The sequence below is a fragment of the Equus asinus genome, chromosome 5 (genome assembly GCF_041296235.1).
Source record: "Equus asinus isolate D_3611 breed Donkey chromosome 5, EquAss-T2T_v2, whole genome shotgun sequence".
Taxonomy (NCBI): domain Eukaryota; kingdom Metazoa; phylum Chordata; class Mammalia; order Perissodactyla; family Equidae; genus Equus; species Equus asinus.
The window spans coordinates 38,168,798-38,194,610 of NC_091794.1; the positions used below are offsets into that span (position 1 = coordinate 38,168,798).

The 25,813-nt window shown below is 44.1% G+C and overlaps 1 protein-coding gene and 1 pseudogene across 1 annotated transcript in view; one reads left to right on the forward strand and one right to left on the reverse strand.

Annotated features, from left to right (window-relative positions):
• Positions 1-2,270: 2,270 nt before the first annotated feature.
• Positions 2,271-2,751, reverse strand: LOC106834537 (large ribosomal subunit protein eL21-like; annotated as a pseudogene).
• Positions 2,752-12,500: 9,749 nt separating this feature from the next.
• KLHL6 (kelch like family member 6) overlaps positions 12,501-25,813 on the forward strand; it is a 55,716-nt gene continuing 42,403 nt past the window's right edge. Inside the window, exon 1 of the mRNA XM_014846223.3 lies at positions 12,501-12,857. Within this exon, the coding sequence (XP_014701709.1) occupies positions 12,565-12,857 (293 nt within the window). The 5' untranslated portion in view covers positions 12,501-12,564. The remainder of the gene's footprint in view (positions 12,858-25,813) is intronic.

Here is a 25,813-nt window from a genome sequence, read left to right on the forward strand (position 1 = left end):
TAGGTACAGCATACTCAGCTGTCACTGCTCAGTTATCAGAGAAGCCTTCACTCACCTCTCTAAGCAGATTAAATTGCCCCGATAAAAGATCTCCACCAAGTGCTTCTCTCTCAAAGCACTTAGAATGATTGCAATGTGTGTTTGTTTCTTGATCTTGGTCTCCCTCCCCAGACTGTGAGCTCCTTGAGGGTAGGAACTGTGTCACTTTCTGCTCACTGCTGTATCCTGAGCACCTAGGACATACTCATTAAGCATTTGATGAATGAGTGAATGCCTTTCCTTCTTGTCTTTTATATACACTCATATTTGCAAAAATGAGAGCATATTGTATTTACGTTTTAGAACTTTTTTCCCCAACTAGGCAATAAGTGACTATTTGGAGGCTGTTCTTTTTGACAACACCCACTCTTTGGAATTTTTGCTGTTTCCAATTTACTCCTCGACTCTTCATTTGGAAAGTCCACTTTAGAACTGGTTTTGAATAGTAGACCTAAATTAGCACTGGCTGCAGCTACAGTATCTGATCCTTTCTCAGGGACCCTCTCTGCACCTGGTAACATCTCGGGTCTGTGGAGGAAGGGTAGTACAGTGGCTAGTATGGGGGAGTTAGACAGATGAGCTTCACAGTACTGCTCTGCTTCTGTCCCATTGAGGCCCATTTGGATGTAAGGAACAAAGTCAATCAAGCTACTTCACAAAGAGTGGGATATAGGCAGAAATTTCTCTGTATCCAAGAGCAGAACGCTAACTGGTGCTAGCGGGTGGATCCAGATTCAGAGTGGCCTCAAGACTTCAGCAACAGGAGCCCATGGCTCTCTACCTAGTCTCAGGATGACATGTCTCAGCTACTCTCTACATGTTGGCTTCAGTCTCCTCTTTTTTACCTTCCAGGTCCCTCCACTTACTTAGAGTTTTTCTTTTCAAGTTTGGCTTGCAAATTGCTTTAGCTTGCCGTGGTTCTGACTCTATCTCATGGCATCTCTTGATGCATCCTTTTGCCTCCTATTTCTGCTTTCCATCTGCTCTCAGATGGAAGACTCTGTATTCTTATTTCAAATTAGAGACAGAAAGAGAAAGAGAGAAGGAGAGAGAGAGAGCCTAATTGTCCCATTGATCTTTTTGAACCAGCTGTATGTGTCCTTGAACTAATCTCTGTATACATTAGGCTGTCTTTGGACTCGGGCACCCACCCTACTCCAGTTAACAACGGGGAGCAGCAGAGTCATGTGGCACTAAAAACGGCTTCCTGGGCAACAGGGGATGTGGGCTGGGAACTTTCCACTAGGATAGGGCATGGGCAAATCAGGTGCAATATTGACTTACCCGGTACTGTCTGTGTGACCTGAGACAAAGCACCTAACTTTAGTTTTGAGTTTTGGCTTCCTCAGTTGTAAAAAGAGGAAAGTAATCCATTTTATTAAGTTATCAGGATAAAAGGAAATAGGATGAGATAAAGTACACAGAGCACTTATCCTAGTAACGTCTCAACAAATAATGCTCTTTATAGCAATAGTATATCTATAACATATTAATATATTTTTCAAATTGTCTCTCTAATCTGGGTTACTTCTGGGAAGAATTTCCCAGATGGACAAATCCTTCTTTGGATTGTTGTGACTCTGGGTAGAATAACATTTCTGATGCACAGGGTGGAGCGGTGGGAATGTTTCTTTCCCTGGGGAGATGGTGGTCTATGGGCCCCTCCACATTGACTATATGGAAATGATCCAAGATAACATGGGGACAATAGACAGCCTGTAGACACCAACAAAGGCCATTGTACTGAAGGAGTTTTTGATCTGAAGCCAGAAGCCAGATTTAGACTGAAAAGCACATACTTTCTTTTCTACAGAAAGGTTTGAATAATAATAGCTAATACTCACATAGGGCTTAATATATGCCAGACATTGTCCTAAAGGCTCCTCATGTATTTACTCATTTCCCCCTCTTCACAACACTTCGAGGTGGATACTATTATTACCTCCAATTTACAGATTAAGAAACCGAAGCGTTGACCTATTTTTAAAACCATTTCAACAAACTATAATCAACTTGACCTTTTGAATCCTATGCCCATCTCTAGAGCTCGGTCCTCTGGGTACCACCATTGGTATTGCTGTTCCTCCAGGACTGGTGTCTTGCCTTGCACCTGCAACTTCTTCCCAGGGCTAATGTTCTTCCATGAACTCCAAACCTGAGGGCTGCCACTAGAGCCCTTAAAATCTTTTTTTTCTTCCATAGTCCAGAGGTATTCTATTTATTTTCACCTATCATGCCATGAATACATAGGGAATGGATTCCAGCAGCTAAGGCTCCTTTCCATTGGTTCTCACAAGAGTGCTTCTCTGGGTGGAGCAGGCTGGAACGTCGGTTGAACCCAAGTAACTTTCTCTTTAGCTTCCTTCTTTTTCTGGTCATTTTCCTTCACATGTTTCAGGAAGCTATCTCAACTCTTAGAGAGCTTAATGTGTTCAACACGTGCATTAATTCTCTTGGCAAGAATCTTGCCCTTAACTTGTTTGTTTACAGCAAGGCCAAGAGCATGCTGGGTAACACTGTAGACTCTTCCAGTGTTGTCATGGGAAAGTTTGTGGGCACTCCTTCTGGAACAGTCCCCATTCCCTTGATGTCAACCGTATCACCTTTCTTGTAGATTCACATGCATGTGGCCAAAGGAAGAATTCCCTGTTTTCTAAAAGGCCTAGAGAACATATAGTGAATGCTTCTCCTCTTTTCCTTTGTATTGGTCATTTTGGCGAATTACTGGAAGACGGCCATTCCAGTAAGAAAAGAAGCCCTTAATATCTTGACCAAGCTTGGCCCAGAGGCAAACTGGGACATGAAGCCATAATGGACAATGAGTTAGAGGCTTCATGGGGCTAAATGGTTAAAAAATTAGTCTCTGTTGGAAAATTCCCTTTATGAGAAAACTGGATTTGCCTTTAGGGCAGGTGTAGAAGCTTGAAGGTGCCAAATTGGGCTGCAGATGTGGCTCCCACAGTGAGGGCTTGGTGGTGGGGCCAATACTGAGGTCTGTGGAAGAAGGGTGGGATAGTGGTTCATGTGTGGGTCAGACAGAGGAGCATCCTACTACTGCTCTGTTCCGTTGAAGCCCATTTGGATGTAAGGAACAGAGTCTCAATCAAGCTACCTTGAGAAAAGGGGAATTTAGGAAAAATTTCTCTGAAATCCAATAGTACAGTCTTAACTGGAGCCGGAGAGTGGTCCAGATTCAGGTGGCCTCAGGACCTCAATAGTTTGAAGGAGAAGGAGGTGTCTCAGTTGTGTGTGGTAATGTTTTGCAGAAAAAAAAACCAACCCTGATTTGTAGCATTTCCCAGTTTTTGTGGTATAAATACTCCTATCATGGCCAATTTCAACCAACCTGATATCACCGAACTCGAAGTTGGGAAGAAATGCATGCACTTGAATCTCTCAAGTCAGTATGAGTCTATTCCAGCCCACCAAATGTTAACTTTGATTCTTTTCTAAATTTTCCAAGTTCTCAACAAAGTGGTTTGTTATTGTTTTATAATCGGAAAAACACACAACAAAAGTTATTTTAAAAAAAGAAATATATGGGATGTGGGTTGGAGTATTGAGGACAAACTTCCCCCATTTCACCATTTCTTGAGGGTCAGTCTTAGATTTTGCCATCAGTTGCCCCCACTGGCCCCTGGGACCACGTAAGGGCTTGCATCAAGATTGGTTAGGCTCATGGCTGCCTTCAAGAAGGCACTTCCAAATTTTGACTCCCTATTTTGTGGACATTGTTTTAGAGAGAAGTTGCTCAGGACCAACCGGTGGGGGTCTTGGGAACATCTGGCCTTCCTTAAATTCAAATCTATAGAGGACTTTGCAGAGTGATGCTCAGGGACCAGGCAAGGTGGCCCTGAATAGAAAGTTTTGAAAAACTGTAACTCATACAGGACAAGCCTTTTGTTATGTTGACTAAAAATGAAAAGTTATACTATGGAAAGTGTGTGCTATATGAGGAATTTGTAAGAGAGAATAAAGCCTTGACATAGATCTTTAAAAAATAATCCCACCCAGATTAAGTTACGAAACAGTTGTCTCCGGACTTGGCCCTGCATTCAGATTTTGGTTTCCGGGCTCCCCACTTAAATCAGCCTTATGTTCCTTCTCATGCAACTTTCCAGCTTCCTGTTTCTGACACAGGCAGATCCCTAATTCGTTGTTCTTTATGAGAGCATTTATCTTTTGTTATTATGTATGCTGGGAGATGGTTGGCAAGAGAAGTTGGCCTGAGGGGCCCAGAGCTGTGCATTTGACGGACAGGAGCCTCGCAGCATTGGGAGCCTTGAATCAGGCGGGGAGAAGAGACCAGGCCAGCAGTGTCTGCAGGAGTACTCCAACCATGAGCTGGGGATACACAAGTGAACCTGACCTGAGGTAGAAGTTCCAGGTTCCTTGTCCTCTGGGCTTTCAGGTATTAAATGGAATCAGAAGGAGGGCACAGGATGAAATGCAAAGCTTCTCTTGTTTGAGGCATGGGTGGATATTCCAATTACTTCCCACTTACAAGTAAGATACATACCAAGTCCTGATGACGCTACTTCAGCCTAGAGTGATGAATAAGGCTCAGGCTCAGGAGCTGCAAGTCCTGAGCTCTAGTCCCATTTCAGCTACTAACTGACCGTGTGACTTTGGGGACGACACTAAATCATCTGGGTTTGTTTCATGATGTGTTGTTTGAGATTGTTGTAGGCCAGCCTGGGGTGGCTCTATGCATTTGAGAAGCCTTCATTCATATTGGGCTGCAAGTGGTTTGCCTGTAACTCCTTCCTATTGACTCTTGTTTGGTTCACTGGAGGCATCCTCTAGCTTCTTCCACCTGATGGCATTTCGAATCCCATATCAGAGTCCTCCTTTTCCCCTTTGTCAAACATCTGCAGAGCCTCTGAATGGTGGTTTTCAAAGAATGGTCCTGGGACCAGCAGCAGCAGAATCACTTGGGAACTTGTTAGAAATGCAAATTCTCAAACCTCACCCTAGACCCACCAAATAAGAAACTCTGGGGGTGGGGCCCAGGTCATGCTGACACATGCTCCAGTTTCAGCATCCCTGCCCTGGAGCAGGGCTCCAAATCCCCTCGCTGGCTTGGTCTCTCACTGTTGTACTCCTTTCTCCAACCCCTCCTCGCTCACACAGCTTATGCTCCAGTGGTAACTAATAGTTTGTAGTTCTCCAAATACTCCTTGTTCTTTTACACTTCTGAGTATATACACTGTTCCTTTTCCCTGGAAAGCCTTTACCCCCGTCTTTTTCTCTCCTTATAAACTCTTCTTGTCCTCTCGAGTCAGCTCACACATTACCTCAGCCACGCAGGAACTCTTCAGATGAGAGTCACTGGCTACTAAGGCAGAGCTCTTCCTCTGGTTGTGAGCAATAGGTTTCCTCACCCTCACAGTTTTTGATTCTTCTTCCTTCCAACCATGAAGACCATCTGCCAATCTCATATTTCTTGACTGAATCATATATAATTGGGCTTGTGCCAGGCTCTGTGATATAAGACAACTTGACACAGCCCCTGCCCTCAGTGAGCTCACTGCTTACTAGAGCAGACAGACAGACAGCCAGGTAATGACCATACAATGCTTTAGTGCGTCCCCAGAGGCATGAGTGGCGCAGCATGCACATACGCAAGGCCTGCAATAAATGTAGGTGTGTTAGGGAAGCTTTTTGGAGGCAGGAAGGACATTTACCACCAAGGATGAGTAGGCATTTTGCAGGCAGAGAGGAAAGCATGAAATCCAGGTCTCCTCCGCCACCCCCCCCCCACCCCCAACCTCTGCCACAGCGGGTTTTAGATTCTGAAGCAAATCTTACTTTGTTCACTCTGCTGGTTCCACCCTCCCACACTTCTTGCCCCTCATCCTGGAGAAATCAGGTTAACGTGAACCGTATGTTAAATGTATATATTTTAATTTTTTTCTGACAGGAAACACGAGATCTCTGAATCAGACAAAAGACTGTTTATTACTCACAGACCACCTTCATACCAGTTCCCTGCATCCCAAACCCTATGGGCGATGTGGTGAGAGCCTGCTGTGCCCCTGAGAGGTGCTATAGGGTTGTACCACAGGAGAGGAATCTCGAAATTATGAGACTCAGAGCTTACATAGGGCGGCTGGCACATTAATCTATTCTCTCTTTCTGGGGTGGGGGGCGGGGGACGAGGACACGGGGAATTTTATTCTGGAATGTAAACAAATCCTCTCTGGGTAGGGAAGTGGACAATCTCTGCTTTTCCTTTACCACCATGCAATATAAGCAAATGGCTTCAGGGGGAAATAAGTCCCTAAATCTCCCTAGAGTAATACGCTATCTCTAACTTCTGAAGCATGCTTTTTACTCACTCTCTCTAGCCAAGTGAGTCGGTGTTCTCTGCTCAGAAAGCCCAGACCACACAGAAACACAAAAATATTCACGGGGAATTATCTTCCAACATTGCGAGGGCAGAAACCACAATGTCAGTGTATGACCTGTTTGTGGGTCTCAATATACACAGAGTCTAGCTCAGAGGATGCTGGATAAATACCTAAGAAATAAATGTGGGTGTGAAAGGATGGGGTAGGAATGAGACGAAGGGAAGACAGGACCACTTTCATTTCCATCAAAGGACAACATTAGTAATTTCTCTTTGCAACATTAATTGGGCAAACATTGAATGCTTGGGACAAGACATAGAAATAGAGTGACCAAATTGTTTGAGTTTTCCCAAGATTGTCCTAGTTTTAGCCCTGAAAGTCCTAAACAAGCTCTCAGTTCAGGCGAACGAGGGGAACCCCTTAGTATGGGCAAACAAGGCTGGTCAGTGACCCTACAAAGGAGAAAGGGAGGCACCTTTCTTCTGTCAAGGGTTTGATAATCTAGAAAGCAATCTCAGATCCACACCCTCAAGAAAGATTTAATCATGCGTTAGGAGAAGTAAAAATATAGGCAAATGAGAGAGAATATACAGCTGGGGGTGTTAGGGAAAGGTTCATGGAGGTAATGTCATTGAAGACGGGTAGTATTGTTGTAAAAAAGTCCCAACACTGTAGGTAATTCTGGGAAATGGCATTCTAAACTCTTCTTTTTGCTTTGTATTTGCTAAATTTTCAGTAAACATTATTACTTCTGTAATAAGAAAAAAAATAACACTACCCCCTCACCCCCCCGAGCCAGAAACAATTTAAGTAGAGTTCAAATATACATAAAAGGCAAAAAGGACATGAGCAGTATAACTAATCTTACCACTCAGAGAACCACACTTTAAGATTTTTACTGGGTATATATCTAGGACAGTGGTTCTCAACCAGGGGGACTATGCCACCAGGGGGATATTTGGCAGGGTCTGGAGACATTTTTGATGGTCACAATTGAGAGAGGATGCTACTTGCATCCAGGGGACAATGGCTAAGGATGCTGCTAAACATCCTACAATGTACAGGACAGCCCCTCCCAACAAAGAATTGTCCAGTCCAAAATGTTAGTAGTGCCATGAATTGGAAATCCTGATCTAGGATAGAAATATGTTTTTGGTTTGAGTTTATAAAAATGGTACTAAATCCATGTACCGTTTATAATCTGAATGTGTAGTACTTCTTCAGGCAGAGAAGGGGACAGAAAATCTAGTCAAAGGGAATAAACACACCTCAAAGACAGAAAACACTAAGCATATTTAGAGACAGAAAATGTAGCTAAAAAATCATACTGAGAGAATACGTCACAGCATTCAAGAACCCAGGCTTTGGAGGGAGCAAATGGGGTTTGAATCTTAACTCCATCTCTTTGGATCAAGGGACTGAGTGAGAAAAGGAAAAAAGATGAGATAGGGGCTATGCAGCCTTGACAACTATTAACCCTCTGTTAACCTCGGTTTCCACATGCTTAGGCTGAGGAACAATGATACCTACTTCAAAGGATTATTGTAAGCATTAAAAGAGATAATGGTTGGCAAAGCCTTAGCATCAGATGGGTGCTCAATAAATGGTGACTATTGTTACCTTTTTATTGCCAAACAAAGCATAGATATAGAAAAAGACACAAAAAATGTATAGCTTAGTGAATTATTATAAGGCACACACACCCTTGTAAACATCATACAGCTCAATCCTACACTCATGCATATAATGTATCTTATACTTTTATTTATATAAATATATTTGGTGGGAGGATGGTGGTGATTGTTTGGGATGATTGTTTGGGAAGAGAGAGGGTGTATCACAGTACAGTCTTTATTCTTTTGTTTCCACTTGGTATATTCTCATTTGGTATATTTATTCAAATTTCCTTTTAAATGTCTTAGTAATATTAGTTTTCTCTTACATTTCTTGTTAAGGTTGTTCCCAGGCATTTATATATGTTTATTACAATTGTGACTGACATTATTTTTCCCTTACACTTTCTAACTGGCTATTGTTGGAATACTGGGAAGCAATTTTTATATTTTTATCTTGTTTCCAGCCACTTTACTGAATTATTTTATAAGTCCTGCAGAACTGATGTCTCACTGCCCTCTCATTCACAGACTGTGATTTGGGAAGGAGGGGCTTCTGTTTGGGGGAATAGATGGCTTGTCTGGCTTGTGTACAGGAATAGATGGCTTCTGTGTGAATTGCTGGTAGCCCCATACAGTGTTAACCCTACATACAGTGATAGCCCCCATATCGGGACATGGAAGAGCAGCAACTCAAAGATTCTGAGAAGCAGGAAAGAAAGGATGCCAAGATGAGCCCTTTTGGCCTTTCTACTAACATCAGAAAAGGAAAAGGAGGGTCCACTCCTTCTTTGGGAGAGAGCAATGGAAGCACTGGGCTGTTGACAATGGTGATGTTCAAGGAAGTATAGCCCTGGTCAATGTGGCAGGCAGAGGCCCAGAGATACTGCAGCGTCAACTTGTGATGCTTTGGTGCCTTTGCAATTGTGGCTGCACCCTAAAAAGCAGGCATGGTCTAGCTGGCTTTGTGAAGTCCTTACTGTCAACTGTGAGGTAGGCCCTTGAGCACTGGGGTGCGGTGCAGAGCCAGAGCTGACTGGACATTGGGTAGATTGATTGAAAGAGACAGAATCTCCTGACTATGATGGAACAAAGTCACAGTTGTATTGGAGTGTTTCTTGGAAAGTCTCTCCTTGGGATTGGGATTACACTGGAATCACTGAAGAACATTGTAAAGTGGAAAGCATGGGTTTTTGAATTAGCCAAAGCTGAGTTGAAATATTGATTGTACCTCTCAGTAGCTCTGTGTTTTAATTTAGCTTCTCCCCAAAGCATACCATAAGATGAGGACTGGATACAAGTAGTTTATTTGGGAAACACAATGATGGGGTAGGAGAAGTGAGATGGGAAGGGCAGGAAGCCCTTAGAGGATGAGTGGGTTACTACTATGGGCAACTGGAGCTCAGTGCTCTGGGAGTCCTCAGACAGACAGTGCAGAATACACTTCAGTATTGTCCCACCAAGAGACATACAAGCTAGCCTACTTATCTACCAAGTCCTGGCCCTCAGTTGAAGGTCATTTTTGGGAGCATTAACTCTCCAGCAACTCTGGTGAGCTGACATGCTCTTGTAGCCAGAGAATGCTCTCAGATACTGATGCTTTTGGTGTGCACGAGAAGCGTCTGTGAGTGACCTCCAGGATGGGCTGAGGGGATGTGGCAGTGACACAGATATTTTGTGCTACAGTTATGTGACTTTGTCTGCTTTCATGTTTCTAAAATGGAGATCATAGTACTTAACTGCACTGGATTAGGGGAAAGATTAAGTGCATTAAAGTTTGTAAAGTGCCTCTCAAAGTTCCTGGAACATAGTTGATGCTCAAGAAATGATAATTTTAGTAGCCATAAGTTAACATGAGGGAACAGTGGCTCTTTCTCTGTAGCTGACTTAAGACTTGTTTCTATCAATGTAATTTGTGTTAGAGATGACCGTTGACAGGAGTCAGAAGAGGCAAGCTGTGGCCTTAGGAACAGAGATTTTCCTTGAGTAAAGCAATCCATTAGAATGAGGAAAGAGTCTATTCCTCACAAGCATCATAAAGCCAATAGCTTAGTGAGATATAATTAGATTGTTTTCTCAGTAATAAAGCTTTTGCCAATGGCTTGTACATTTTGTTGCCTGGTAAGCAAAAACAAAGCTTCCACAGAACAGAATCATTTTGCCTGTAGCAATAAAGAATATTTACCAGTTTGTGCTGAATCTCAGAGCATATTCAGGTTAACATAGATGCCAAACTGGTTGTGTTTTTTACCTTTGAACTAAAATATCATCATAGACATTATCATACCTATGGTACAACTCTCTGTGTGCTTGCCCACTATAAAGAAGGAGGTTTGGGGGGAAGCTAACAGTTACCTGCTTAAGTCAGGGGATGGGGTGGCTGGGCTTGATGGTATCTGAAAAATAACAAGGGAACATGGTAAACAGGATCTGTCATGAATGAAAAACTGTTTTATTCTTAGTTTTGTTTTATTTGGGGAGGTTGTGTTGGAGTTGAATGTGGCCGATGTTGTCTATAATTTGAGAGGTTTTGGAGGACAAAATGCCATGAGAGGGTTTGGGTGGGGTGTTGGCCTCAGCTCTACCAGAGTGGTGGTTAGAGTCATGGAGGTAGCAGTCCTGAGCTCCTTTCAGACAAGGCCTGCTGGAAGAGTTAGGATGGTGTCTGTCCTTGTGGCAGGCACAGGAGACGAACTGTATACCAGCCCTTCCTCCTCTTCTGTGCTAACAGGCTCTGATTTTCTTCAGCTATCAGATGGCTATTCCTTGATCTTGGGTGGACTAGTTTCAATGGATAAATCAAGTTTGGTTCAAGCCAATCATGGTACTGCATTTATACTTCCTGGTGTTTGGCCTGAGGTGGCCAAGTGGCCTAGAAGTCTGATGAGGATTTTAGGAAATATTTTCTCTCTGGTGAAAAGAGAGTGATGGAGGAGAAGAGGCCTGCTCTTTTTCTTCCTGATATTGGACTAGGGATGTGTGAAGACATGTTTGGTACTGTGGCAGCTATTATGTAACCACGAGAGGCCGTCTCCATCACACTGAGGGTAACACAGTGGAAAGATGGGAAAATCTTGGGTCCTTGGTGATATCACTGGGCTTCTGGATCAACCTGTGACTCCACCCCTCTGGCTTCTTTAATATGCAACTCCTATTGTTTAAACAACTTTTGATGGGATAATCTGTTATTGAAGCCAAAACCATCTTGATTGACAGAGCTCTCAATAAAGAACAAGTTTGGGGGAAATATCAAAGACCCTGATTTTAAGAGTAAATATCCATGGAAGAGAAGAAGAGCTGAGGCAGAACTGGGACTCCTGGAGACGGCTCAATCACCACTGACCAGGACAGGGAAAGAACTGGAACTCCTTTTGATCAGGAGTGGGAAGTGCTCCCCACTGCTAGAAGGTGAATGAGAGCAGGAGTGAAACAGTGGAGGCCACTTTGGGGAGGCGCTGGGACTGGTGCGGCCGTGGCAGGCAAGCCCTGCAGTTCTCTCGGTGGGAGTCTCAGCCATTAGGGCCGACATGATACTACAGCTCTGATAGCCTGATGGTGGTGGAGGAAACACAAGCTTTGGAGCCACACAGAACTAGGCCCTGTCACTCACTTGAGCAGAGCTTTTATTGCCTTAGCTGTAAAATGAGGAAAGTACTCCATTGGGTCTAAGGATTAAAAAACATTAACTCTTGTAAATTTCCTAGGCTATAGTGGGAGTTTAATAACAAAAGATAGTTACAACTATTTAATGGAGACTTGCAGAGGTAGCAAAAATACTTCATGATCCACCACTAGATGCATGATCAACAGATGCTGGGTGAGACCAGGCCAATTTGAGACTTGCTAGGGCAATCCAGCGTTGACCTATCCTGATTGGTTTTCTAAGACAGAAGACTGAGGATGGTGTTTCTGGAGACCATTTCTTTTCTGCCTATAGAGTCATATCTGAAACAACAGACATTTTTTTGGGAGGGTAGGGAACAGCAATGTTTGCCATGACACTGTTTTCCCTTGAGCGGGGAGGAAGATAAAGACAGAAGATGTGTAGTGCTAATAGAAATGAGAATGCCAGAGATAAGCAGGTTTTCCAAGGTTCCCGAGGGACTGGGAAGAGGCTCGTCGTGGAGTCTCAGACTCCTGGGAGGAGGGAGGGGGAGGATTGTAGACTGCCCCCTGCCCGTCTCATCATCGACACCTTGGGTTATAGAAGCACCAGGAGAACAAATGTAATAACCAGAACTAGAGGCTTCCTGCTCACGGATATGAGGGGCGAGATGGACCAAAATAACCACACAGCACTAACAGGAGACTCAGAAGCCACCCCTTCTCTCCCGGAGTCCCTTCCTACATATCCCTTCTAAGTAATTTTTAACCTTGTGATGATTCACAGAAAGAAGAAGAATAGAAGTTACTGGTGTTTGTAGTAACAGGATGAGAAAGTGCGAGACTTCCTGTTATGTGTGTGTGACAGCTGGTGATAAGTGGAGGGCCCTGCACAGGAAATCCGCTCAGCTTCTGCAATGTGACCTGCCTGAAACTTGGGCACTCCTTCAGTCTGGATGTTGATGGCAGGACAAAGGGGCACCTGGACCATGAGCGATGTGGTAGAGAAGAGTTTGGAAGGGCCTCTGGCACCTTCTACAGATGAGCCCTCCCAGAAAAGGGGAGAGCTGGTAGAAATCTTAAATGGGGATAAGGTAAAATTTGACGACACGGGACTCTCCTTAATTCTGCAGAATGGCCTGGAGACCCTCCGTGTGGAAAACTCTCTGACAGATGTCATCTTGTGTGTGGACATTCAGGAATTCTCCTGCCACCGCGTGGTGCTTGCCGCGGCCAGCAACTATTTCAGGTCAGCATGCCTAGGTCCAGCGTCAAATTGGGTGCAAGTAGTAAGGAAAATCTGTACTGCTGTGAGAGCCCAATTTAACTAGTTAGCTGTTGCATTTACGGTTTGTAAGTCTGTTTAAGTTTTTGTGTCTATTCAAGATACAAGAAAGGAAACTATTAAACCTTAGATTTTAGGATTTAAAGCCATATTAAAAGAGAGATTGGCACCGTTTAGAGGCAATGTTTATATATTGTGTTATTATTTAAATATAATATTATTATATTTAATTATTCTGTATATGTGTTAAATATTCTGTATATGTGTCCTTGTTCCAGAGGATGGAAAATTACTTAAGTCACAGGGACTTTTCCCTCTTGGTCTGACTAGTGTGTTGGAAACATGATGTTGTCCTTGTTCATCAGTAGAGGTAGAGAAAAGGGTGTGGCCCCTTTTTTGGAGCTATCAAATGACTTGCTGAAAATTAGGGGCTTCTGTTTGTGGCAGGGGGTGGATGAAAAGGGAAAGCAGTTAAAATGTGCTTTAGAAGAGAGTGAATCCTAGTTACAACAAACTCAGAGACCTGGATTCCATTCCACTCTGCTCCTTCTTAATCATGGGACTTTAGGCAAGTCACAATGCTCTGAGTCTCTGTTTTGTCATCTGTAAAATGGAGACAATGATGGTCATTTCTCAGAAGTGTTGTAATAATTAAATATGAGAGGGAAAAGAGTCTCATACAGTGCCTAGCATATAGAAGACACTCACCAGGTCTTTGTTGAAATCTTCACCTTATTCTGCTTGGTTCAGCTGAGAGCCATTTGTTGAGTGTTTACCGTGAGCAAATGCCTGGATTAGGAATGTGAGAGATTCAGGAACCCAGTGAATATGGCTGGATCCAGAGTTCCCCAGATTGGTGTAGACATGGTGGGAACCAGTCTCCAAGAGAAATGTGGACGAACAAGGTATTGGGGAAACTTGAAAAAGAAATACCCTTATAATTCTTCTTAACGAGATTCTTCTTAACTCTTGGTTCTGAGGAAATGAAAAACTACCTATGTAAATAGCATGGATGGCATTTTTTTTTTCTTCACTTTTTTGAGATGGTTAGGGGAAAATCTTTCTTTGGAATTCAAAGAGCAGGGTCAGCGGGCTGTTGTGAGAATGATTAGATCCCACTTGTAGACAAGGCGAGGGATATCTGGGTTCCTGGGAAGTAGCGGGTGCTACGTGCCAGCCAGACATAGTTATCTGATTTTATCTCTGCAGTAGCACGATGAAGGTGGCTGATGTCCCCTTTCACAGATGAGGAAGTGGAAACGACATTACATATCTAGTCACTGCTGAAGCCGCGATTGGGTACATTTTAGAAATCCTTGTTTTCACTGCAATACAAACTGCCACTAAATTTGGGACTTCATTCTACAGGAAGCGCATAAAAGATAAGGCATAGGCACAGCCATAAAGATGGATTGGCATAGATAAACACATTCCTTACTCCACCTCTATTGATCGCATGCTTTCACGTTGATCACAACCCCTTTCAGAAGTGAAGGAAAGTGAATTTAGCTCAATGTCCTGAGTACTCACTGTTAGCTTCTTTCTTTCTGTTTTGAATTACTGGAAAACTGCTCCCATACAATGTTTCCTCTGTTAGCGATTTTGTTAGTGGCTCAGCCTGGCTATGGAACTGGACTGCTGGTGGTGTGCTCTCTAGTACATTACTGGTTTCTCTGGTCCTCGGGTTTCTTGTCCTAACCGAAGATGTGTGGGCTCAGGTCCTTCTGACTCTGCTGATGTAGGATACTGAGGGAAAGCGTCTGCCAGTTGTCAGAGGAGGCTGCGGCCATAAGAAGCTGGAGGCGCCCACGCGGTGCATGTGTCTGCCTGTGGATAAAGCCTCTCTTCCCAAACGGCCTGGTCATGAAGGGAAATTCCTTCTATTCTTTTCTTCAAAGCAGTGACTTCTGATTCTTATCTTGGTATTTCCAAGACGACTTCCCTCCTATCAGGAACACAGTCCTGGAGACAGGATTCTTTTTTCCGCTACTACTACTAATAATAACTTCTGTTGTTGAGCACTTATTATAGTGGGCCAGGCCTGTGCCACCTCATACACTATCCCACAGCAACCCTTCCAGGTAGGGATGTTTATCCTCATTTACAGATTAGGAACTAAAGTTAATAAAGTGACCAAGTGGGATTTGAACTTAGGACAGGCACAAAGTCAGACGTTGCCTCACTGCCTGTCTTGCTTTGTTTCTAAGATTTTGAAAGGGGGTGAGAACCAAGTTCCCCTTATGTTCAGACTTAGGAAGAGCAGAGAGTCTGCTGTCTGAGAGGCTTCCGAACAGTGCTCTGCACCTTGGAGGGCCTGGAAGCTGGTTGGACAATTATGCAGGTTTTTTTTTCTTTATTCTTTGAGAACATAAATATTTTCCATCGTTTATTTAACAAGTCTCCTATTGAGAGACGTTTGCATTGTTTCTGATATTTTGCCATTACAAACAATATTGTAGTGAATAACCTTACACATATATCGTTTCATATGCATGCAGGAGTGTCTCAGGGGGCATTTCTGGAAGAGGGTTTGGTCAGTCAAAGAGAATGCATTTGAAGTTTTACTGGATATTGCCAGATTCTCCTTGATAGGGGTTCAATCGTTCTGCACCCCTCACAACCTTAAAAAAAAGAGATGGCATCAAACTTTTGAATTTTTCCCAATCTGATAGATGAGAAATGGTATCTCAATTTAGCTTTAATTTGCATTTCTCTTATTTTTAATAAGGTTAGACATCTTTTCACATGTTTAAAGGTCATCTGCAGTTCTTTTTCTGTGAACTATCTCTTCATAGCCTTTCAAATTTTCATGTATATATATATGTGTGTATATATATATAATTTTTTTTTTTGAGGAAGATTAGCCCTGAGCTAACATCTGCTGCCAATCCTCCTCTTTTTGCTGAGGAAGACTGGCCCTGAGCTAACACCCGTGCCCATCTTCCTCTACTTTGTATGTGGGAAGCCTGCCACAGCATGGCTTGACAAGCGGTGTGTAGGTCCACACCTGGGATCCGATCTGGTGAACCCTGGGCCGCTGAAGCAGAGTGTGTGAACTTGATCATTGCACCACCGGTCTGGCCCTTTCATGTATATTTTTTTAAATTAAAACTCATTTTTATCAAAGTACTATATGCAGATAGTTAACAGAGTCAAATTTCTTTTAAAGGCTTATAATGAAAAACAAAAATTCCTCTTCACCTCCTCCACCCTTCAGTCTTCTTCACCAGAAGCCACCATTTCTGACATTCAGCTGTTTCTTCTGGTTTTATATTTATATTTCTACAAAATATGCTTAAACTGCTCTTTCTTGATTTCTCAATGTTAGATATCATTTATTGATTTCCTAGTATGTCTGATAAGGACTTAGTACTTATACCTAACTCTCCCACCATACGTTTCCCTTCCCTGTGATCTCTCAATATAATGTTATCACATTTGTTTGATAAATTTGTATTAAGAGTTTACATTATGTTCATGAAAATATTATTTCCTGTTGAGCCAAATTGTGTGATATAATTATGTTTCCTTTCTTATAAATCTTTTTGTCTTTCCTGAAGTTAATAATTCACTTTTTCCATTTGCTTCATTTTCGGGGTATCTTTTGCTCACAGCCTCTCACGTTGATCTTTCATGTGGTCCAATGCATCACAGAATCTATCCGTTCCATTTTCCCCCAGACTCTTCCTTCCTTCCTTCCATCATCCAGTACATGTTCTCTGACCTGCTGCCCAGCTATTGTCTAGCTGCGTGTGTAACCATGGTAGCCGTAAACAGGGGCCATATTAGTAACTCAGACAATGTAGTTCCCTTTGGGGCCTATTTAAAAGTCTTGAGTGGAATGAGGAAGTTGGGAAAATATGTAGAGTTGAGAGTGAGAAAAGGGCAAGGGAGAAGACAGCTTAAAAAGTAGCTCATAACATACATTAAATGTGAAACAGCCAAATGTCATGGTGTCCGAAAATTCTCACGGCAGGAAAATCAAGAGAAGCATAGATTTAACATTCAGAGTAATGTTTTTAAAACTTTTATAAGATTACTAATAAAGTGGCCATTTGTGTTAGGCTTTTAGACAGGTCCCCAAATCAGTCATTGGAGGGGGTTGTTCCTCCTGCATCCGGAGCCTTGCCTCCCGAAGGATCTCCATCCAACCAGTGGTTCTCGCCATTTGTTGGGGGAGGGAGCTACGCTGCAGAATGTGACACACTCCGTAAGTGATGTTCACCTGGGAGGGCGACTATGTTGTGATTCCCAGGGTTGGCAGAGGCAGGAGAGCAGTGGTGCTGTGGGGGGCGGCGGGGGTGGGGGGTGGGGCGTGGCCGTCAGGCTTCTCGCAGTCCTAACTGATGACCAGTCTTGCTACAAGAATATGAAAGCTTCCAGGCTGAGGCTGAGTCAACAACTAGGTCCTTTTTGCTGCTGATGCCCCACATCCTTGCCTGGACCTTAACCCCTGCCTTGTACCTTAGTACCTCAGTCTGTGGGGCTATTGCCTGAGGCTATGATGAGCGGGCTGTGACCGCTAGCTACAAAATTCAAGCACAGGCTGGGAATGGGAATGGTATTATCACAATTTATTAATCATTATTATATATTAACCAATTACTGGATGGCAGAAAGTGGGCTGAGAAGCTACTTTTAGGCCATGTTTAGATGCTGTAATCCTTTGCTTTTTCTCCATAATGATGTAAGATGTCTAAAAAGGAGCCAGCAAGTGTAGGTGACAGAATAAGTGCAAAGGAAAACAAGAACGAGTTAAGGCCATGTGGGTCTGGATTAAAAATCTGGCTAATGGCAAAAGCATTGAGCATTGCTGCTACCACAGTGGGTACGCCTGGTGAACTCAAGTGCACTGACGATTGTACTTCTAGCATCGGGTCCTGTAATTAATACCTTTAATGTCGTTCATTTGGCACAATCAATATGCTGGTTAATATTTAAGTGCTATAGGTCTATAATCCCTTATCTGCAATTCCAAAATCCCTAAAGTGCTGATAAAGGAAAAATTTTTTTTATTTGATGGACAAATCTGTGACTTGACGGGCACTGCTCCGGTGGAGACCTCTGCTCTGAACTGAGGGGAGGCTACTGGAGTCTTTATTTATTCCATTCAGGACAACTATTCATACATTCACTGCTGAAGCGCTAATGTGCTGGATTAAGGAGCGCTGGCGGTGCTATGCAATAGTCAAGATGTGGTAATTTCCAACCAATTCTGAATGTCAAAGCACAGCCGGCTGCAAGATTTTGGGATAAGGGATTATGGGACTTTCTGATAAAGTTAGTTTTCATTTTGGTGTTATTCTTCTGCCTTTTTTCATATGAATATTTTTACATACTTGTAAACTTAGTTTACATACAGTTTTGCTTTGCATCCTGTTTTCATTATAATCTTTCCTCCAGTGTGCTCCCAAGTTTTCAAAACTATGATTTATTTATTTAGTTACCATTTTTAATAGATGCATAATATGAAAATCATCCTCTCATTGTGGATATCGGTTGCTTCCTATATTTTGTTTTTATAAATGATGTGGTAATAAACATCTTTGTACTAGTATTTTTTGCAGTTTGGAATATGAAATGGTCCACATTTTTGGAGTATTTACTTCATGCTACAAACTTTGCTGGACTCTTTTTCACTTCATTTAGTCCTCACAACGATATGAGCAGTTAGATAACAATAGGAGGATGGCAGTGTCTCCATTTCACCCTCGAGAGAACTCACTTTGATAGGAAGAATGGTTTCCCCACTGGGATCCAAACTGAAAACACATCTCTCCACTGGGCAGGAATGTGGTTGTTAGGACTTGTGCTGTGCAAGACCATTAACTCCCCTTCCTGGCCGTGCACTAGTGTGGGCTACATGAGCTGGAAATGAGGAGAAAATGTGAAAGTTATTGCCTCCAGGTGCATGTACACATGCACACACACAGAGGCAGTTACCATGAGAACATTCAGTCCAATTTGTCTGTTTGGGGCCTGAGCTGACAGATCCCTGTAGTGGCAAAGACCCAGCATGCCTCAGGGCACCAGTCTGGGTCAAAACATTAAATAAGAAATAAGGAGGCAGGTCGGGGTGTGAGGTGAAGAGATAGTTCCTGAAGCCTCAAGAACCCATAGGACATCATTGGGGCTGCGACCAATAACTGCTTGGTATAGTGGAAAGAAGCCAGTTCTGGTAGTCTTGTGGTTAAGATTCGGCACCCTCACCACTGTGGCCAGGGTTTGTTTCCCAGTCAGGGAACCATATCACCTGTCTGTCGGTTGTCACACTGTGCTGGCTGCGTGTTGCTGTGATGCTGAAAGCTATGCCACTGGTATTTCAAATACTAGCAGTGTCACCCATGATGGACAGGCCTCAGTGGAACTTCCAGACTAAGACAGACTAGGAAGAAGGACCTGGCCACCCACTTCTGAAAAAATTGGCCAACAAAACCCTGTAAATAGCAGAGGAGTATTGTCTGATAGAGGGTCAGTCAGTGCAAAAGAGACCATGCAGGGTTCTGCTCCGCTGTACATGGTGGTACTTCCAACAAATAGTGGAAAGAACACTGATCTTAAAGTCCTGGCACTGGGATTTGAGTCCAGACCCTGCCACTTATTGGCCGTATAAATCCTGGAGGATTGCTTGGCCTCTCTGAGGCTTGATGCCATTATCTACAACACAGTGAGGCTAATGATTTGTGTCTGCCTCTTTTTCTGAAAAACAAATAGTAAAATGGATTCATTTATGAATTTATTTGCCTAAACATTTTATGCATGGTAAGAAGTCAGATTTCTTAGTTCCAAGGAATAGAAATCAACTGGCTTTTTTGAAAAGAGGAGGATTATGTAGGTATCTCACAGAAACCCCCGGAGGGCTAGAGTACTAAACTCAGAAAACAGACAGGAGCAAGGGAGGCCAAGCAGTGGCAAGGACTGCAGCCCAAAGGCACCTAGAACCCGAGTAGGGAGGTCCCCTGCTGCTGCAGGATCCTGGAGGCCAAGGCTAGCACAGCTGTGGCCACTGGCACTGCTGCCATTGTTGTCTCCGGAAACTGGAGGCTGCTGCTGCTTCTGCTGCCTCCACCAGAACGGGTTCTCCCCTGTCCCTGCTTCTTTGCATCACCAGCTTCCAGTTCAGAGCTCGGCGTTGGTTTATCTGATTGGTCAAGCCTGAGTTACACATGTTAGTGTGTTAGTTGTGACAGAAGCTGGGAAAGTTAACATCAGGCCTTTGAAGCTCCTGGATAGAGAAGTGGCTTTTGCTGCACATTGCGTCCCATTCAGAGGGAGAATTTGCCACACTTGGGGAGAGTTTCAGATGCTGGGCAACCAAAAACGGGCAAGGGTCCTTTATATGCAGCTACTATGTGCCAGGCCTGCACTGGGTGCAGAATAGGGGTTAAAGTATCATGAAAATTATACGAGTGTTAGGGAATTCCATGACTCTTGTTACATAAGCATCAGAGCTAAGGACCCTGAGGTCCCAGCAGGAAAGAGGACAATTATTTTCATTTTTACTCCTCTCCCTCCAAACTGTGAGTAGCCTGGGTACCCCTTGCAGGAGTGTGTGCCCTGAAGGCATTACCCATCATGTATGGACTAGAAACAGGTTGGAAGTGTGAGCTATAAGAGGGTTCTTGGAACGATGGCAATGGCTGGCATTCAGCAGACACTCTGTAAATGTTTGACATGAATAAATACTTGACATTCCTCCCGCAAATTCAATCACTGATTAAGTAGCATCCTGGGCAGAGCAGGAAGTCCTCACAGAGGCGGGAGGCTATTGCACAACTTTGAAAAGGGAAGATGATGGTCACCATAGGAAAAATCGGAAAGAACAGTGAAGAAATTCAAAATGCTTCAGATTGTTGTGGATTCACAGGTCCCTCATGTGGCCATCTGGACACAGATGTGCTATGCCTGCATAGTGATCCTGCAGGTCTTTTTCCAGATTGGAAGGTGCTGGGCTGGGGTTGCTGCCCCAGGGAAGAAGAGCAATTGGGTCCTTTGAATTTTCAGTAAAATTTCATTTCTGTCATTTCCACCCCTAGTGTCTAGGGCATGTGGATCTTCTTTCAATCAAGAAGAGAAAAATTATTCTTATCCAGTTTTGAATAATGTTCCAGGCAGCTCTCAACTAAAACACAACAGAGAAATACTTTCATCACTCACATCTCAAGTTCTGAGCTTTATCTGTGCATCAGGTGCACACATATGCAACTGCCCCTGCATGAAGATGCCTTTCAGAAGTAGATTCTCATATAGCAAATGCCAAACAGGCCACGAGAAGAGCTGGCCATGTGCAGAACATCTGTGTCTTTGGTAAAGCTGCCCTGGAACTCACCATCCATCATGTTGCTCAATGTTCCTATATTAGTCAGCAATCTTTTGGTTGCAAGGGATAGGAACTCAAGTCAAATCAGTGTAGGCAAAAGAGGAAGGTATTCGGCCACACAACGGAATCATAGGAAGGGCCAGGATGCAGCAGAGGCCGGGAGGAAGGGGAACCAGGGCCTTGAGTGCAGTCAGAGCACTGTCTCTCCACCCTCACTGGGCTTCTCTCTCAGATGGGATTTCTTAGATGCACTGCTGCCTCGTGGTGGGGAGTTTACCTGTTGGCAACTCTGAGACTCACTTCTCCCGGCTTTGGTTCCAGAGAGAAACTGAGGGGCTAGCTTCAGTCTGAAAAGCACCCAGGAAAGATTCTGATTGGCCCAGCTCCATTCAATTACCCAATCCCAGACCAATCACTGTGTCAGGAAGTGGGGCACAACGATCAGCTCAGCTTTGCTTAGGAGTTCACTGTTGGCCAAAGAGGTGAAGGGGGTGTGTGTGTGTGTGTGAGAGAGAGAGAGAGAGAGAGGAAGACAGAGAGTGGGAGAGAGAGAGAGAGGGAGAGAGAGAGAGAGAAAGAGAGGGAGAAAGAGAGGGAGAAAGAGAGAGAGATTGGTAAAAAGGTAAAAAAGCTTCCATTTGGACCATATGATTTGAGTGGGACCTGAACGGGGAGAAGAGCATTTTCCAGAAGTGAGAGGCGCTGGACAAAGGAAAAATAAATGTCCCTTAAAGAGGGATAACAAATCCTGCTTTACTTTCTTTTATTAGCCAATTTATTGTACTTTTGTGCTTGATTTGGCTGTCAGGGAGCTCAGTGCATTAGCTTTCCTTAGCCTAGGATTCAGTGATATATTCTCCTCCTACTTTAATGACTTAGTTCTTATCTTCTTATTTTTGGTTGTTATGTTTTGTGTTTTATAATGTCCCTGCTGCTTTGCTGTAAGCCATCTTAAGCTCCTCTGGACAGGCCATTTCTGACAAAGATAAATCTCCCTTGCTATGAAGGAATACGGTTTAGGCAACCGACGTGTGCTCTGCCAGCTGGAGGGAAGGCATTTATCACACTTAACTTTCGTGAGAGCGTTAACGCCACAATAATTACACAAGTGCTCATACTGCTATGCCTTTAAAACACAACCAAACCCAAAGTTGTGTCACAGACCTTTCTGAGGAGACACTCAGGGGTCTGTAACAATTAACCATCAGCAGGTTTGCATATAACGACTCAGGTCCAGTTTCAAGTAAGAGCTGACTGGCATTCAAGAGATCATGTGTCATGCAGAGGATGCTCAGGCTTGTGGGGGGCTGGATGTCAAGGACATTTCGGTGGTGGGGGGAAACTAGGGGAGGGCAGCTGCCCAGTGAATAATTCCTGGAAGGTGGGGTTAGTGGATACAGCACACAACAAAATAGGACAAAGAGAATGGAGATTAGGAAATTTAGGAAAATTCTCAGGTGACTGGCAGTATCCTTAAAGCTCAGGATGGCAGGTTGGATTGGCAGGAGATGTCTGTCTCATTTGCAGATGAACCTGGAGACGGAGGGGGAGAGAATTCTTGGTAATCGCTATGAAAACCTGCACTCTTCCCACCCTTCAGGCTTTTAATTACGGAACTCTAGATCATATCTCTCTTGAGGTGCAAATATCTGCGGTGGAGGGGTGCAAAATATTAGGCTTTCACTACTGTACTGTTGAGTGGGTTTAGTGCAATTCCATCCATCTATTCATTCATGTCTTCATTCAATTGACACAAATTTATCAAATGCCTACTTTGTGCCAGGCCCTGGGTATACAAAGATAAATGAGTTATGGTTCTGCTTGACCTCAAAATCACAATCAGTTAGAGGAGAAAAACAGGTAAATCAATGTTTACAGTACAGGCTGATAAGTGCTATTATGAAACTCTGCACAGGGGGCTGTGGGAGCTTAGCGAAGGGGCATTAAATCAGAATGGAGAAATCAGAGAAGGCTTCCTGGAAGAGGTGATATCTGAGCACAGTTCTGAAGCCTGAGTAGGCATTGGCCAGAAGGGACAAAGTGAGGAGGAGCATGGGGGTAACATTCTGGGCAAAAGGAAACACATCTGGGAAGGTTTCATGCAGCGTAAGCATGGGAACCACAGGTAGAAGAGTAAGGTTGGAGTAAAGGATGTGTCTGGGCTGATAAGGCCGAGAGATGGGCAGAGGCAGACAGTGAAAGCTTTTGTTGGACTAGGATGAAGAATTTGAAATGTGTCTTACAGGTAGGTGGTGGGAAGCCACGGAATGGTTTTTAAGCAGGAAAGTGATCTGAGATCTCTGTTAACATAGCCCTTTGGCTGTGGTGTGGAGGCCCCGTTGGTCTAGGGAGACCCTCAGGGGGCTGCAGAAATTACAAGGAGAGGAGAGGAGGGTCCGAATTAAGGCCAAGGCCCCAAGGAGGGGTCCCCGCCTGGTGAGAAGGGGAGGAAGAAAGCGAGGCTGGGGGCCTGTAGCAAACCACACGGACTGCTCCTTTTTGCTGAGGGCCGTGCTGAGCTTCAAGACTGGAAAGAGAAAGAGAAGGTGGTGTAACTTTATAAATCCTTCACCATAAATATAAATGCCATCCCATTTTATTTTATTGTATTGCATTTTTTTCTAAAGATTAAAAATTTTTTTTTTCCTTTTTTCTCCCCAAAGCCCCCCAGCACACAGTTGTATATATTTTAGTTTTGGGTCCTTCTAGTTGTGGTACGTGGGACGCCCCCTCAGCGTGGCCTGACGAGTGGTGCCATGTCTGCGCCCAGGATCCGAACCGGCAAAACCCTGGGCCACCGAAGCAGAGTGCACAAACTTAACTACTCGGCCACGGGTCCAGCCCTATTTTATTTTACTTCTAAGATTGGCACCTGAGCTAACAACTGTTGCCAACCTTTTTTTATTTCTTCTCCCCAAAATCCCCCCGGTACATAGTTGTATATTCTAGTCGTAGGTCCTTCTGGTTGTGCTATGTGCGACGCCGCCTCAGCATGGCCTGATGAGTGGTGCCATGTCTGCGCCCAGGATCCGAACCAGCAAAACCCTGGGCCGCTGAAGCGGAGCACGCGAACTTAACCCCTCGGCAACAGGGCCAGCCCTGCCATCCCATTTTAGAGCAAAGCCCAGAAGTAAAACAAGTAATTCCAAAGGAACTCAAGTTCTGTCCTAGCCAGGGCAATCAGATAACAAAAAGAAATAAAAGGGATCCAAATAGGAAAGGAAGAAGTGAAACTGTCACTATTTGCAGATGACACGATTTTATATGTAGAAACTCCTAAAGAGTCCACCAAAAAACTTTTAGAAATATTAAATGAATGCAGTAAAGTTGCAGGATACAAAATCAACATACAAAAATCAAGTTCTGGGGCCCAGCCTGTTGGCCAAATGGTTAAAGTTCTGTGTGCTCTGCCTTGGTGGCCCCAGGTTCATGGGTTCAGATCCTGGGTGCAGACCTACTCCACTTACCAGCCATGCTGTGGTGGCATCCCACATACAAACAAAGGGAGGAAGATTGGCACAGATGTTAGCTCAGGACAATCTTCCTCAGCAAAAATAAATAAAAATCAAGTTCTGAACTTGCATTTTCTGAACACCTTGAAGGAGATAGAGCCATTAGCAAAATCTGTTCCCCTCTCTTATCTACATCCCTGATGGGGACCACTGCTGGCTTTTAGGGTAGCTTCATATGAATTCTAAAAAGCTCTGTCTGAGAATACCAATTAGAAATAGGTGCCCTTTTCTCTGGGGACCATTGCAGTCCACAGGGCTTGGCGAGTGTAGCCGGGGCTGGATTTCAGCCCTCTCCGGCCCCAGTCTAGGCAGCCCTGAGTATAGCTCAACCTGTGGTAGGTCCTCCGTCACCTCCTGCTTTAAAACCTCTCTTCATCCCTGGCTGGGGGATCTCCTGTGTCCCTCCCCTTTCCCTCTGGATTCTGCGTCATAAGAGCCCAGGCAACTGGCCCAGCAGTCCAGATTCCTCTGTGGCAGCGGCGGAGGGAGAAGTCTGGAACCCGTATATGATTGTCTTTGCCCTGTCACCACAGGGATAACTTCGATGACTGGAGAAGCCTCAGCACTGGAATACCCTGGGCTGAGGATCGGGACCAGTGCCAGTTCACATGTTTCTAAGTGGTCAGAATCGGGGAATGCTCTGAAAAATCTCTAAGCAGAGGCTGATCCTTGACTTCTGGATGATGTCATGGAGGTCATAAGGAAGCCAGCCTGGGGTCCTGGGGGGTTGGGATGCAAAATGTTTGGAAAAAGAGGTGATTAGGAGTTTCCAGGGCAACAGCCTGGCCAGGATGTGGCAGTGGACAATAAGCACAAATGCTGACCCCGCTCCTGGCAATGGGAAGTGAGAATCAGAGCAGACTTCATTGAAGACAGTTGTGAGGGAAACGGTGTTTTATTAGGGGAAGCCAGGTTTCATCTCCAGCAAGGAGGTGGAAGGCGTGCAAAAGCACATTAAGGTGAACAACCAGCACTAGGCTTTGTATGTAAAATCTCAGGTAGCAGGGCTTAGGGCAGACATCAGAGCCTGGGGTTCCAATGTGGAGAGTCACTAGATAATGCTATGCTCCACATGCATTTTTCACTCC